The sequence below is a fragment of the Hirsutella rhossiliensis genome, assembly GCF_020360975.1.
Source record: "Hirsutella rhossiliensis strain HR02 chromosome Unknown scaffold00021, whole genome shotgun sequence".
Taxonomy (NCBI): Eukaryota; Fungi; Ascomycota; class Sordariomycetes; order Hypocreales; family Ophiocordycipitaceae; genus Hirsutella; species Hirsutella rhossiliensis.
In genome coordinates this window covers 1-12336 of record NW_025408687.1, presented here as the reverse complement: position 1 = coordinate 12336, position 12336 = coordinate 1, and the positions used below count along the sequence as shown (strand labels likewise).

Below are 12336 nucleotides of genomic sequence, written 5' to 3'. Positions count from 1 at the left end.
GTTTCCTCAACCTCGTCGCCACCTGGCCGTGTCAGGACCAGACGTGGTGATTGCATCGAGGCTTTGTTGTCCCGTCCCTGAGAGGTCAGTTTGAGTCCATCCCGGATCAGCCGGGTCAGCTGGCGCATGAGCGAGCCGAGAAGTTGCAGCCGGGAGTGAGCCAGTGCCAGACAAGACCGGTAACGTTGGGGCCTACATGTCGGGTGCGGCCACCGTCCAGTTCAAGCGAGGCCATTTCTCGCGCCTGATGATCCTGGCTGCAGACAGCTGTAGTTCCGGATGCTTGCCTGTTGGCGCCTGCGTGGTTGCCACAAGCTCTTGGTCTCGGACTTTGAGGAATACAGTGCACCGACGGGCACTCCGTCTATTCAACCCCAGGATTCCCACCACAGGGTTCTGCAAGTGCTGTACTACTTTGTAGGCATGGTGGACATCGGATAGGCTGGGGCCTGTTAATCTAGAAAACTCGCGGCTCTCTCGCCGGTCCATAACTCACCGAGGCACCGCCGCTGGACCGACTGAGGACTCATTTTGGAGAAGTCGGCATAAGACATGTTCTGGCCCAGGCCCTTCTTTCTCTGGCGCACTTCCAGGCGGCCAATGTTGACGCCCATCCTGAGGTCGGCTCCCAAGGCACGCAGGATATCTGTCGACAGGACGAGACTGGCCTGAAGCTGATGGCAGAGGTCCTTGGCAACGGCCGCGATATCTCCACGCGTGGCCTTTACAGTTAGAACATGGGGACGCGAGTTCAATTCGACCTTGACAAGGCGTCGCTTGGGCGTTGGCTGGTTCCTGGACCGAAGCGCGCGAAGTTTTCGCTCGACAGTCTCATGTCGTGCATGCACCAGTTAACCTTTATGGCTTCCTGCAGCCGCGTGATGTGCTTGCTGCGAAGCTCGAACCGTTGGGTGACTTCTGATCAAACCTTGTGCACTTGACGCTGCAGCCGGAGAGGTGATATCGTTGTCCTGGCCACAGGGTGGCCTGCACTCGAGTCAGGCGATGACGAGGTCCAGCAGATGTGCAGAGTCAACCACAGATGGCCAGATAGCATTGTGGGCCTGCAGCAGGGCCGGGCTTCGCCGAGTTTGATAGTGGGCCCGGCTTGCTCGCGAGCTTTTGCGGCATCCTTGCCTTGCTTGCGCCCAAGGTTTGTCGCCCTCCACGCTGGCGGCCCCTTCCGCGGTGCCCAGAACCCTGGGCCCTCATGGCCGAGACTGGGTTCAGCTCCATGGGAGATGCGTGTTGACCTGCAGGGAGATTTGACATGGAAGAGGTCTGAAGTTGGGCCGTGCAAGGTGCAGAGGGAGAGGAAGTGTGGGAGGCGAGGGTGCCTGAACAGTAAGATGCCAAAGTTATGTGCCTAGGAAGGAAGTGCTCAAACGGGGCTTCCTCGAACATAGGGGCAGGTACGGGGGTAAGCAAGCGAGATAGCTCTTCCTGCCTATATTTAGAGAAGGGCTCAGGAGTCAAGGCTGTATTCTTAAGCGCCCAGTTAGTATGCTGGTATCGTAGAAGAGACGAGTAAACCGTCTCTACCTCTATACAGTAGCCGAGAAAGCGTATAATACTAGTGCCTCTTGCGGCCGGCCATACCGCTAGAAATGTTTGTATAGGTGGTATTGACTATTGACTGTAGGCCAGTAGGAGTATACAGGATGGTCATCACAGCTGCCGCCTATTTGCAGTTCTCATTCTCCGAATTCCAGAGGCCCAGTCTATAGATAGAATCCGTTTGCAGTTCTATGCCAAGGCATTGCCATGTCCGCCGTTTTATTATTGATGCTAGTTGAGTAGTTTCAAGTTTGTTGAGCAGAGTGAGAACACTGTAAGTTGTAATGCGTAAACGGCAAGAATTCATTTGACACCCCTGCCGGCCGTGATGTAGGTACGCCTTTCTTCTCTGGGTTTCCATCGACCACTGAGAGCTGGCACCTGCAACCCTCAGCCCAAGTTCACAGCTCGAACTTCTCAAGTCCAAAGTCCATGGTACGTACCTTACCCCATCTCGGTGAGCGGCTTGCTGAGTCATTCATCATTCACCCACCGTCCCGGAACGCGTCTCCGCGCGCGTTAATGACAAAGTGACGGACCAAACTGTCGCACGCAACCATCACCCGTCATGGCGCCGCGTAACCCCACGAGACGAGCCGCCGAGCCGCAGCACGTCCGCCGCAAGCACGCCGCCCCGGCACCGCCCTCGAGGACTCGGACGAGGAGGCGCTGGGAAGCGACGACCTGGGAATGGATCTACAACGTCGAGGAGCCGGCGCACGACGATGACGGCGACGACGGCGGCGGCGAGGGCGACAGGAAGAGGAGGAAGGTGTCGGGCAGCAAGATCGTCGGCGCGCGCATGGGCAGCCTCCAGTGCCGCGTCGGGGATTGCGTGCTCCTCAAGGCGGACGGGTCCAACGACGCTTGGGTGGCCATTATTTGCGAGTTCATCGATGGCGATGCCGACGGCGCATGGCTGCCAACTTTATGTGGTTCTCGACCGAGAAGCGAGATTCGACAAGGACAAGAAGCGCAACGATTTCTACTGGGTACTACTACCCCGACCACACCCTCCCTCGCGACGCGCCCGACGCCAGAACGACTCTACATTTCGCCTTCCTGGGACGCAACCCCTTGCTTCCATCAACGGAGGCTAAGGTCATGTCACTCGAGGCCTTTCTCAGGCAAGGTGGCGCGCCATCTCCCCGACTTTGGCAGGACCTTCATCTGCCGACGGGGCTGCAACACCCGCACGGCCACGTATACGGACGAGTTCGTCTGGGAGGACATCTACCGCGGCGGGGACGACGTCTTCGACCATTGAGCGCACCGGCAAGACACCAACGCCAGGCGCCGCACCGGAGCCTCGCCGACGCGAGGATGCTTCTCGCCCCGCCAGCCGAAGCGCCCCGGCCAGCCGCGAGCCCCAGTCCAAGTATATGCGACGCGCTCCCCACCCTGCGGAGAAGGTAAGGCTTCCTTGCATGACCATGCACCAGAGCTGCAAAGGCTCGAATTCAACCCTGGCGACTCGCAAACTCTCGCCGAGCAATGTCCAATCATCCCCTTTCAAATCGCACGCTCCCGCCTCCATGTCTCGTCCGTACCAGCCTGCCTCCCGTGCCGCGAGGCGTCGGGTTTTCTCGTCTACTCGCCCTTGAGGCGGCATTGGAAACTGGCAACTGCATCTACATATCCGGCACGCCGGCACGGGCAAGACCGCCACCGTGCGCGAGGTCATCGCCCGGCTAGAGGAGGCCGTCGGCTCGGACGAGCTGGACGACTTCATTTTGTCGAGATCAACGGCATGAAAATCACCGATCCGCACCAGTCCTACACGCTGCTGTGGGAGGCCCTCAAAGCCAACGCGCAAGTCCGTCGCAGGCCCTGGATCTTCTTGAGCGCGAGTTTAGCAATCCCAGTCCGCGGCGCATTCCTGCGTCGTCTTGATGGACGAGCTTGACCAGCTCGTCACTAAAACCAGGCCGTCATGTACAACTTCTTCAACTGGCCTACGCTACGGCACAGTCGGCTCATCGTCCTTGCGGTAGCCAACACCATGGATTTGCCCGAGCGGACGTTGAGCAACAAAATCAGCAGTCGTCTGGGTACGTCACGTCAATTGGTAGTCGAGGCTTCGTATATATAAGGGTCCGAGCTGACAAGAATTCTCCCTAGGCCTCACGCATCACCTTTCGGGCTACACACGATCAACTCATGAAAATCATCCAGTCACGTCTCGAGGGCGTGCCCGGCGATGCGACCCGGACGACGGTTCAGTTCGCCAGCCGAGTCGCCGCCGTCGCGGCGACGCCCGAAGAGCCCTCGACATCTGCCGCCGCGCCGTCGAGCTCGCCGAGGGCGACGCCCAACGCGACCCTCAGACACCGAGCAAATCGGGATCCCACAACCAAGCGCGGCGCGGGCGAGTCACCATAGCCACCGTCAAAAGGCCATCAACGGCAACCACCAATCCCGTCCAACGACCTTGCCTCCCGCTCATGTCAAAGCTCATCATGGCGGCGCTGCTGCTGCGGAACCGAAGGACCGGCCTCGTGGAGACGACGTTTGGGGATACTCTGGATGAGCTGCAACGAGCAACAGCCCATTCCGCGCCGACGAACCCTGGTATGGCCATGATCTCGGCGACGGCTCAAAGGACTCAGGGACGGGTCGTCGGATCGCGGAGCTATGTTCCACTGCAGCTCTAGACCTTGTGGGCGCCGGGTTGGTGCGCGCCCATCGGGCCGAGAGATCAGAAGCTGCGGCTTGCAATAGCCGCCGACGAAGTAAAGATGGCTCTCCGTGATGACGGAGAGCTGTCCATGGGTATTGGGATATGAAGTGAACAATAGCCGAAAAAAGCCGACGTATTCAGTCCATCCCGACGGAAGCGCTCTTGTGATGAATGAGTGGGTTCATGTCCCGTCACGCCTAAAACTTGCGCCGTGCCAGACTCGGCGTCCACTGTATCGGATGGGTCTCCGCCGAAGCCTTTTCATCCTGCTTCCATATCTTGACTAAAAAGGGTCAGCACTCGGCCCAGTACGGTCAGCGGCGTTTGAAAGGGCTTACTGGTCTTGTCGGCCTCGCCGCAGATAAGACGGTCCTGAGCGGTCAAAGGTCGAGTCTGATGTCACTGCGTTTCGAGCAGGCGTTGCGCCGTCGTGCCGAGAGCCTGGAAGCGGTATCCAGACTTCCAGTCCCAGAAACTCATCGATCCGTTGTCACCTGCGTTCACGATCGTTAGCCGCCGCGGTGGAAGAGGCCAGGGACAGTGAGGCAGTTCCTCGGCGGGTCCGCATACCTCCCGAGAAGAAGAAGGTGTTTTTGGTGACGCCCCTCGTGTTGATGATCGCGTTGTGCCCTCAAAGTTCTGCATAAAGGCAGCCTCGGGGCACTTCCACTGCTTGATGCTCCCGGTACTCGCGCTCGCAAAGGCAAAGGGGTACGGCACGGCAAGGACGGAAGGTGGTGAGTGGACACATTGCCTTGCCCGCGGCAAGGTAGCACAACGGTGGAGTCGAGGGGCCGGTGATGACCTGCGGATCTGCCTCTTGACACTTGACGTCGGCGACGGTCTGGGTGTGGCCGGACAGGACGTGGATGTTGCTCCTCGTCCGCATGTCCCAGACCCTGGCAACGCCGTCTCGGCCGCCGGTGACGAGAACGTCGAGAGTAGGGTGGAGGGAGAGGGTGTAGACGCCGCTCAGGTGGCCGTGGTAGTGGCGGATGACTTTGTTGGTCTCGAGGTCCCAGCACTTGACCATCTTGTCTTCGCCGCAGGAAAAGAGTATGGGTGTCTCGGCGAGACGGCCAAGCCGCGAACGGTGCTGATGTGGCCCGTCAGGGTAAGGAGAGAGCGGCAAGGTCCCATCTTGATGGTCCAGATCCCGCACCACTGCCCGCAACCACTTGTTGCCAGGCAACCGCAAGACTCCGAACCCAGCCCAGGTGCCCTGAAATGACCCTCATCAGCTTCCAAGGCGGGTGCATTGCGGTTTCATGGCGCCGTTGCACGCTGCACCCAGGCTCATGTCACGCCACTCTCCGGCCGCCGCCCTCTCCGCCGAGGAGCCAGCAGCCGAGGCCAGAAGCTCGAGCGCGTCTTGCCGCCTGGTGGCCTTGACGCCTGGTTTGGCCTCGTCGACGACCTTGCCGGGCCTTGTTCGGGATGACCCGTGCATGCCGATAGGGCGGCCACGTGCGCTGGGCGAGTGGCGACGCTTGCCGCTGAGCTGTCCGCCGGCGGCCCGTGCTGGGCGATATAGCTGTCGTGCCGCGAGCGTCCGCGGCGGCGCCGTGCGGGCGCAAGCAGGCGTTCTTGCGATGCGATGCGTGAGCCGGGACCATCCGGGTCCAGATGATCGGTGGAAGTTCGGCCGTTGAATGCAGATGAAGGAGAGCGCCTGGCGGGACGGCAAATGGAGCCGCCGGCGAGGCCGTGCGCCACTACGCCACAGGCGTGGATCCAGCCCTTGGTCAGCCGTCGCGTGTCCACCTTGTTGCCTCGTACTCTCAACTCGCCCATCCAATAGGCCTACCCTCTCTACGGACGGTGCATCTTGAAGACACCGGGCTGCAATCTGGATCAAAGCGAAGAGGCACACAGCCATGGACGAGGAACAGGATCGTTTCGCTGCATACCGCCGCTCGCGGAGGCCGGTGAGAACCACGCGTCAGTCGATGCGTACCTCGAAGCGAAACTTTCTCACGACGGCAAGGGCCAGGGCCGAGGGACTATTGGAGGTACGGCGATAGCTCGCTGCTAGCCCTGCTACGCCCATGACCCTTTCGTGCAAGGCTGACCCTCGCGATTAAGTGCTTGGCCAGAGCGACCCGAAGCTATCGAAGTGCTTGATGACGACGGCGCTACCCGAACTGCAAAGATGATCCAACTGCTACGACATTGTCGTCCTGCTCTCATCCCTGCCCGCTGTCGTCCTGCTGGCCCCCTCCCGCCTGAGCCTGACGCCAGGTCAGCCGCTATCCAGCCTCGGATCGCGCAAAAGCGATGACTGATTCATCCCATGACGGGGCAGGATGAGGTCGGCTAGACGCCTCTCATGACTCAGCGTCTCGGTGCGAGGTGTCTCGGGTACTCGCAAAAGGAGAGGGCGACAGGAAGAGAGAAGCTCGCTCAAGACGCTGAGATTGGTCCAGGTCAGAAGGCCCCCAGCCGCCGCAGCGATAATGATGATGAACCGTCGGATGAATGCTGACTGCTCGTCACGTGGCTCGAAGAAGCATGGAGTTGCACGCCTCCTCCTCGAAGAGAGCCCCGGCCTCGAGGTCCGCGACCGCCGCGGTCGTATCCCAGTCCCCGCCGCGGCCCCGGCTCCGCGATGGCAGCCTGCGGCTCAAGAACCGCAGCCCGCTCAACCCGGCCGGCACGGAGGTCCGAGCCCGCAGGCGCAGAGGGCCCGGTATGGAGGGTGCGATTTCCAGATTTTACCGACTGCAGACTGCAGTCGGCAGGTTATGCAATAAATGTGAGTATTTCTGCTGGTGCACTATGTAGCTGGGACAACATGGCAGGAGAGTATGCCTGCCTCGACCAGACAACGCCTGGCCTGCTGCTTGCTGCCTGACCTAGCAATTACGCGCCTAATCCTGCGCCAGCTCATGAGTACCATCCACAGGTACGCCTATATCATGAAGGGACCCGAGAGAGAACACCGACCACGCTGGGCCTGTGGCCTTTTCTGCTTTCCCTGCGACCTGCCTGGTTACCCCTTTGCCATAGAATCCGAGGGTCCATCAGGCCATGTGCCGTCCAAGATAGCGGTCAAGTGAGCGCTTCATCAAACGTCAGCTCTGAGCATCTAGCCGACTTCATGCGAGCTGAAACGTCTTGGTAGCTCATATGCCGCTTGTACGGCGAGCTGAATCGTCTCGTAGACCGAGATCCGCTTGTACTTTTCACAGCCGAGTCAGAGGAACTCCTTAGGGCACGCATACAGATGGGCTTCCTCACGCAGCTGTACCAATGTCACGATGAAGCTTTGGGTCAACCCGAAGAACTCCCCAGATGCTTCGCTCAATGCAGTGGCTGCTGCCCTCCATCTTGACGCATGGGCGATTGGGTCGCGAAGAGCTCGGATCTGCTGATTCGCCACCTGTGAGATCGGCGCCGTGGTTGACCATGCGAATGAGGGCCGCCGTCGCGCGAGAACGGAGCTCCTGCTCGTGAGCACCTGTCTAGAGGCGGCGTGGTTGACATGCAATCGAGGACTCCGTCGCCGTCGGCTGGTCCTGCAAAACGAGGCCTAAGCGTATGGGGACAACCGGCCGCGCTGCAGTCGAGACGCTCCAGACATTGCTGTGAGAATGTGTCGCTGAACATGAGAAATGGTTGCCAGCGGCGGCCTATCGCTGCTAGATTCCTCCGCCCTGCTGAGTGCTGTTGAGCCAAGGCTGTTCTGTCGATGTCTCTCAGCTCACCATGGGTTCGACTTGAAGGGCATGGTCGACGAGGGACGGCTTGCATCATGTTTTCGATTGAAGTCTAGGCCGGACGAGGTCCAAGTATTAGCAGGGCTTGCTCCGTCAGCTCCGCATGGAGCCCTGGGACAGCGCGTGGTAAAGTAAACCTCTGTCTCCGTCCCCAAAGAATGGCCGTCGCATCCCCTGCCCCGCCTTCTGGCTCAACTCTCGCGCCTTGCTTCCCTCCCTGTCGCCGTTTGCGCAGTCGCTGCGTCAGCCTTCAAGCCGCCATAAAGCCCGCCTTTGCCTCCACCCGAGCTGTCCTTCGCCAGCCTCGCCCGTCACAGGCGACTGCGTGCCGACCTTCCCTCAGTGTCGTCGGCGACGCGCGCTGCTTCCCTGGAAGGGCTCGCTCGGGCGCTGCCGTCGAGGTGGGCGACACGAGCTCGGGGCTGGGCAGAGACAACCACTCCTCGACGTACATTCTTCTTGTTCTTCGTCGCTTCCTTGGCCGAGACAGGCGAGCCATCCTGCTTCTTTGCCTCAGACCGCGACTTGGTCTTCTTCGAGGCCTGGGCCTGAGACGCAGCAGCATCCTTTTGCCCAAGTATATTTTCTCAGCTTCAATATTGTGCTCCGTAGTCTCCTTGGACTCGAGCTGCTTCTGCCAAGGGCCTCTCGCGCGTCTTTACGGGTAGGCGACTGATGGTTCAGGGCCCGTCAGAGCCGCCCTTGGTCGAGCCGCCGCGGTATCCGCCTCCCTTGCCCGCGTTCGCACCCTTGTTCTCCGGCGCTGCGTGGCTCGGGGACACAAACGTCAGGGCAAGCGGGTTGAGGCCAGGGTTGGGCGCTGCATCCTTGACTGCTCCTGCTGTCCGTGGCGGACAATGTTGACATCTGAGCCGTTGCGTGAGAGGAGCTCAAAGGAAGACGTGGAGGATGAGGAAGGAGTACCGGCAGAGTTCCCATGGGAATCGGCACTCTGCGTGTCGATGGCGTGCGGTCGATTACGGCGCTTCTTTTGCATTCTCAGCGAGCCGCCGGCGTCGGCTCTGTACTCCTGCTTGGGACCGTAGTGGGCGGGTCGCGACTTTGAGCCACTGGCTGCCGGGCGATCTCCCTCGCTGTTGTCGTTCTGGCCCTGGGACGTCGATCCAGCTGCTTTGCCTTCATCCGTCGCCAGGTTGGGGCCTCGGTGGGACAGCTCGTCGCCCCGTACCCCAGCCGCACTGGCAACCTGAGAAAGACTGTCCTGGAGATTTTGCAGTCTCAAGACCAGCAGTGCGAGCGTCCATATTCAAGGCGGGACCAGCTCTCGACCTTGACCGACTTCATCGTCTCTCTGCACCGACACCTGCTGACCATCCGAGCCGATCCTGCGTGCGGTGCAAATGTCGATGTCGTCACTCGCTTGGCCTTCTTGTTCTTCTTCCTGTTCTTTCCTTGAGCGTTTCCTGCCCAGGGCCCTGGCCCGTGCTGGCCGGTCCGCTCTTGGGGTCGCTCGCCTGACCACGAGTAGCAGTCTGACTTGCCTTGGTTGGGTTTTTCTCCAGCGCCAAGAGGATGGACAGAAGGATCCGTCTTCGACCGCGTTCGCATCTTGCTTGCTGGACTCATCGCCCGAAGCTTGGCCAGCAGGTTGGTTGGACGATGCAGCGGCATCATTGGCCGAGCTGTTGGACGCCTTCCCGACTTGTCCGACGAATACCGTTTCTCAAAGACTCTGCGAGTACGTTAGCCACGGTTAAATCTGTGATGCGGACTCGTCATGGAATCTGACTCTTGGGTGGTTGTCTTTGAGCCGCCAGAATCAGACTTTATAGACGAAGAGTCGTCTCCCAGGTTATCTCCATTCTCAAAGGCGACTTCGGACTCTCAGTGTCCGCTGGGTGTTGAGCTTCCTCAGACTTGCTGGACTTGATGTCGGGCTCGCCAGAACGGCATTGGCTGGCTTTCCGACCTTGTGCGGATTCAGGGCATAGGAATCCTATCCCAAGCCTGCTTCCTGCCCTTGATCTGCTCCTCCGTGAAGATGCTAGGGCTCTCGCCTTGCCTCCCAAGCCAGCCTTTTGCTGCGGCTCATTGCCCGCTGCGGCATATGCAGCCGGGGACTTTCTTTGCCCTTGCGAGCAGCCTCATCATGCCCCTTCTGCTTGGGACAGTTGGCTTGGAATCTCTGCCAAGGCCTTTTCGACATTTTCGACTGCTGCGGCTCCTTGCTCTCCGTGACAGGTGCAGCCGGAGCTTTGTCTTTGCCCTTGCGAGCAGCCTCATCATGGTCCTTTGGCTTGGGGACAGTTGGCTTCGATGGCAGCTCTCTGCCAGATTCTTTCTCCGCACCCTTCGACTGTTGCGCCTTCGTTGCCACTGTGGTGTCCTTGGCATCTGCGGCAGGCTTGGAGCTCTGGCCTTGGTTGTCAGGCTTCGCTGGGCGCTTTGGCCTTGGGCTTCCCACCATCCTTGTCATGGACTTCCTGAGAGACATGGTTGGCAGAGCCACGCGAGCCTTGGCAGTTGGAGGTCTCGCTTCTCTGGCCGGTTGGGTCGATGGCCCCTGGAGCAACCGGATTCACTGGATCAAGGCCTCCTCAGAGGGCGGCGGACTGAGCCTTAGCGTGCTTCGGCGGCTCCCGCTCGTCTCTGGCAGCGTGAGTCGCGATAATGATCGGCGACACGGGGAGAGCCCGTCGGCTTTGAGCTCCCGCGTCCTCCGCATTCCCAAGGCGGCGACCAACGGACGCGTGAGTGGGAGACCAGTAACTGATCCCTGAAATATATCCGAGAATTGCACAGGGGCTCCAGCATGGGGTACAGGGCAGGCGGATATCCGGAAAGCATGACGGAGCGAAAGGCGCAGGCTGCATGGCAAACTGGTTCATGGGCGGCATACCGGGGCACAGGGGACCCGGATACCCAGTCGCCGGGTTGACAGGGCCCGCAGCCCACTCCTGGAATTGCGCTCCTCCTGGGTGTTTCTGGACGAACTGCGAAACGCCTCATTGATCCACTTCGACCGATGAAGGGCGCTGATGATCACGGAGAGCTGCTTCAGGGATGAAGCCGCGGCCGAAGCGAAGCACCACAACTGACGCCTCGTTCTGGAACCTATTCGCGATGCGCGTTAGCATCTTGTTCAAGCCCCGAACTCATGCTTTTGTCTGGGAACATGTGATTTCTTACCTGACAACGAATGCCAGCTTGTCGTGGCCCGGCATAGGAAGCACCGCTTCAACAGGACCGAATTGCCTGCCATTCCCACATGAAGGCGTGCCTGAACATCGGCGGCTGGCACCTCCGATTGCTCGTTGACCAGGACCCAAACACCTCGGTTCCGCTCATGGCAAAGGCACAGCTGCATGGCCAGTACGTGTACCTGCCATTTGGATTGTTGTTGCGGCACTCGATGTTGGCATAAGCTTCGTTGTGCGGCCCGGCGAACGCGCCAGGACCCTTGCCATGTAGCTCTCTCGTCGCGGCCATTGTACCGTAGTAAGCGTCTCGAGGTGCTGGCTCGAGGCTCTCGCCCCTCTGCCCAGAAAAGCCTCCGCGGCCTCTGCCCTTAGCGTTGCGGCTCCCATACCAGTTACCGCCTTTGGGGACGTCGAAGGAGCCCGGTTTCCAGGTTCGAGCTGGGATGGCTCGGCAGGAGGCCACTGTCCGTCGGCAACCGAAGGAGCACGGCCAACACGCGGGACGCCGGGTGCAGTGTAGTTGCGCTGCGAAGCGTTGGCGAGCGGTGGACGATACGGGAGCTGGGGAGCATTGCCACGGCCTTTGTGGACTGGCCGAGGGCCGAACTGCTGTCCTTGATTCTGTTCAAAACACTCATTAGCTTGAACTGGTCGTTTGTGCCATTTTACAGACGGGGCAGAAGGTGTCGTCGGATGGAAAACTAACCATGTCATTGAAAGACGGATATCTCGTCCCGGCTTGCCCCTGAAGGCGATCATGTCCCTGAGCCTGATACGGGTACGACAGGTGAGAAACTGCCACGGCACATGTCGAGTTTCTGGCGCATGGAATGCGGGCGTCGTCGCCAGACCAGCGGGAGGTGCAGTTTGGCAGCTTACCTTGGGCTTTTCGTCCACGAGCAGCTTCGGCTCATCCGCTTCCCAGCTTCACCAGCTTCACCAGCGATGATTCCTTCTTTGGGCCTTCCGGCTCCTGACTGTGTCTGATTTCTAAGCAGACAGCGGTGAAGGCAGGCGCCAGTGAGGATGGGTAACGGGAGCACAGCTTTTCTTGCCGTCATTCGCAATGTCGGCATGCTTGTGGGGCTGGTCTGGCTTGCCCTCTGACTCAGTCTCGAGCTTGCTCTCGGGCAGCGGCTTGGTCGAGGGAGCTTCTTCGTTGGGATCCTTGCTCGACTTGCTAAAGCTTCCGAGATCGGGAGAACTGGCAGTGGCCCTT

At 60.0% G+C, this 12336-nt stretch overlaps 4 protein-coding genes across 4 annotated transcripts; 2 read left to right on the top strand and 2 right to left on the bottom strand.

Moving 5' to 3' along the window:
• Nucleotides 1-2125: 2125 nt before the first annotated feature.
• HRG_11423 (origin recognition complex subunit 1) lies at nt 2126-2824 on the top strand (the record flags this gene model as incomplete). The annotated part of the gene is made up of 2 exons (XM_044869893.1): nt 2126-2549; nt 2598-2824. 2 exons carry the CDS (start codon nt 2126-2128, stop codon nt 2822-2824), a joined length of 651 nt encoding a protein of 216 aa, XP_044714790.1.
• Nucleotides 2825-3307: 483 nt separating this feature from the next.
• HRG_11422 (recognition complex subunit 1) lies at nt 3308-4211 on the top strand (the record flags this gene model as incomplete). The annotated part of the gene is made up of 3 exons (XM_044869892.1): nt 3308-3373; nt 3485-3608; nt 3679-4211. 3 exons carry the CDS (start codon nt 3308-3310, stop codon nt 4209-4211), a joined length of 723 nt encoding a protein of 240 aa, XP_044714789.1.
• Nucleotides 4212-4498: 287 nt separating this feature from the next.
• On the bottom strand, nt 4499-5687 carry HRG_11421 (WD domain, g-beta repeat domain-containing protein; the record flags this gene model as incomplete). The annotated part of the gene is made up of 6 exons (XM_044869891.1): nt 4499-4520; nt 4576-4639; nt 4714-4731; nt 4808-4867; nt 4985-5275; nt 5528-5687. The coding sequence occupies 6 exons, from the start codon at nt 5685-5687 to the stop codon at nt 4499-4501; spliced, it is 615 nt and encodes a 204-aa protein (XP_044714788.1).
• Nucleotides 5688-8636: 2949 nt separating this feature from the next.
• HRG_11420 (uncharacterized protein) lies at nt 8637-9525 on the bottom strand (the record flags this gene model as incomplete). Its single annotated transcript, XM_044869890.1, has 3 exons — nt 8637-8794; nt 8881-9178; nt 9289-9525. 3 exons carry the CDS (start codon nt 9523-9525, stop codon nt 8637-8639), a joined length of 693 nt encoding a protein of 230 aa, XP_044714787.1.
• Nucleotides 9526-12336: the final 2811 nt, after the last annotated feature.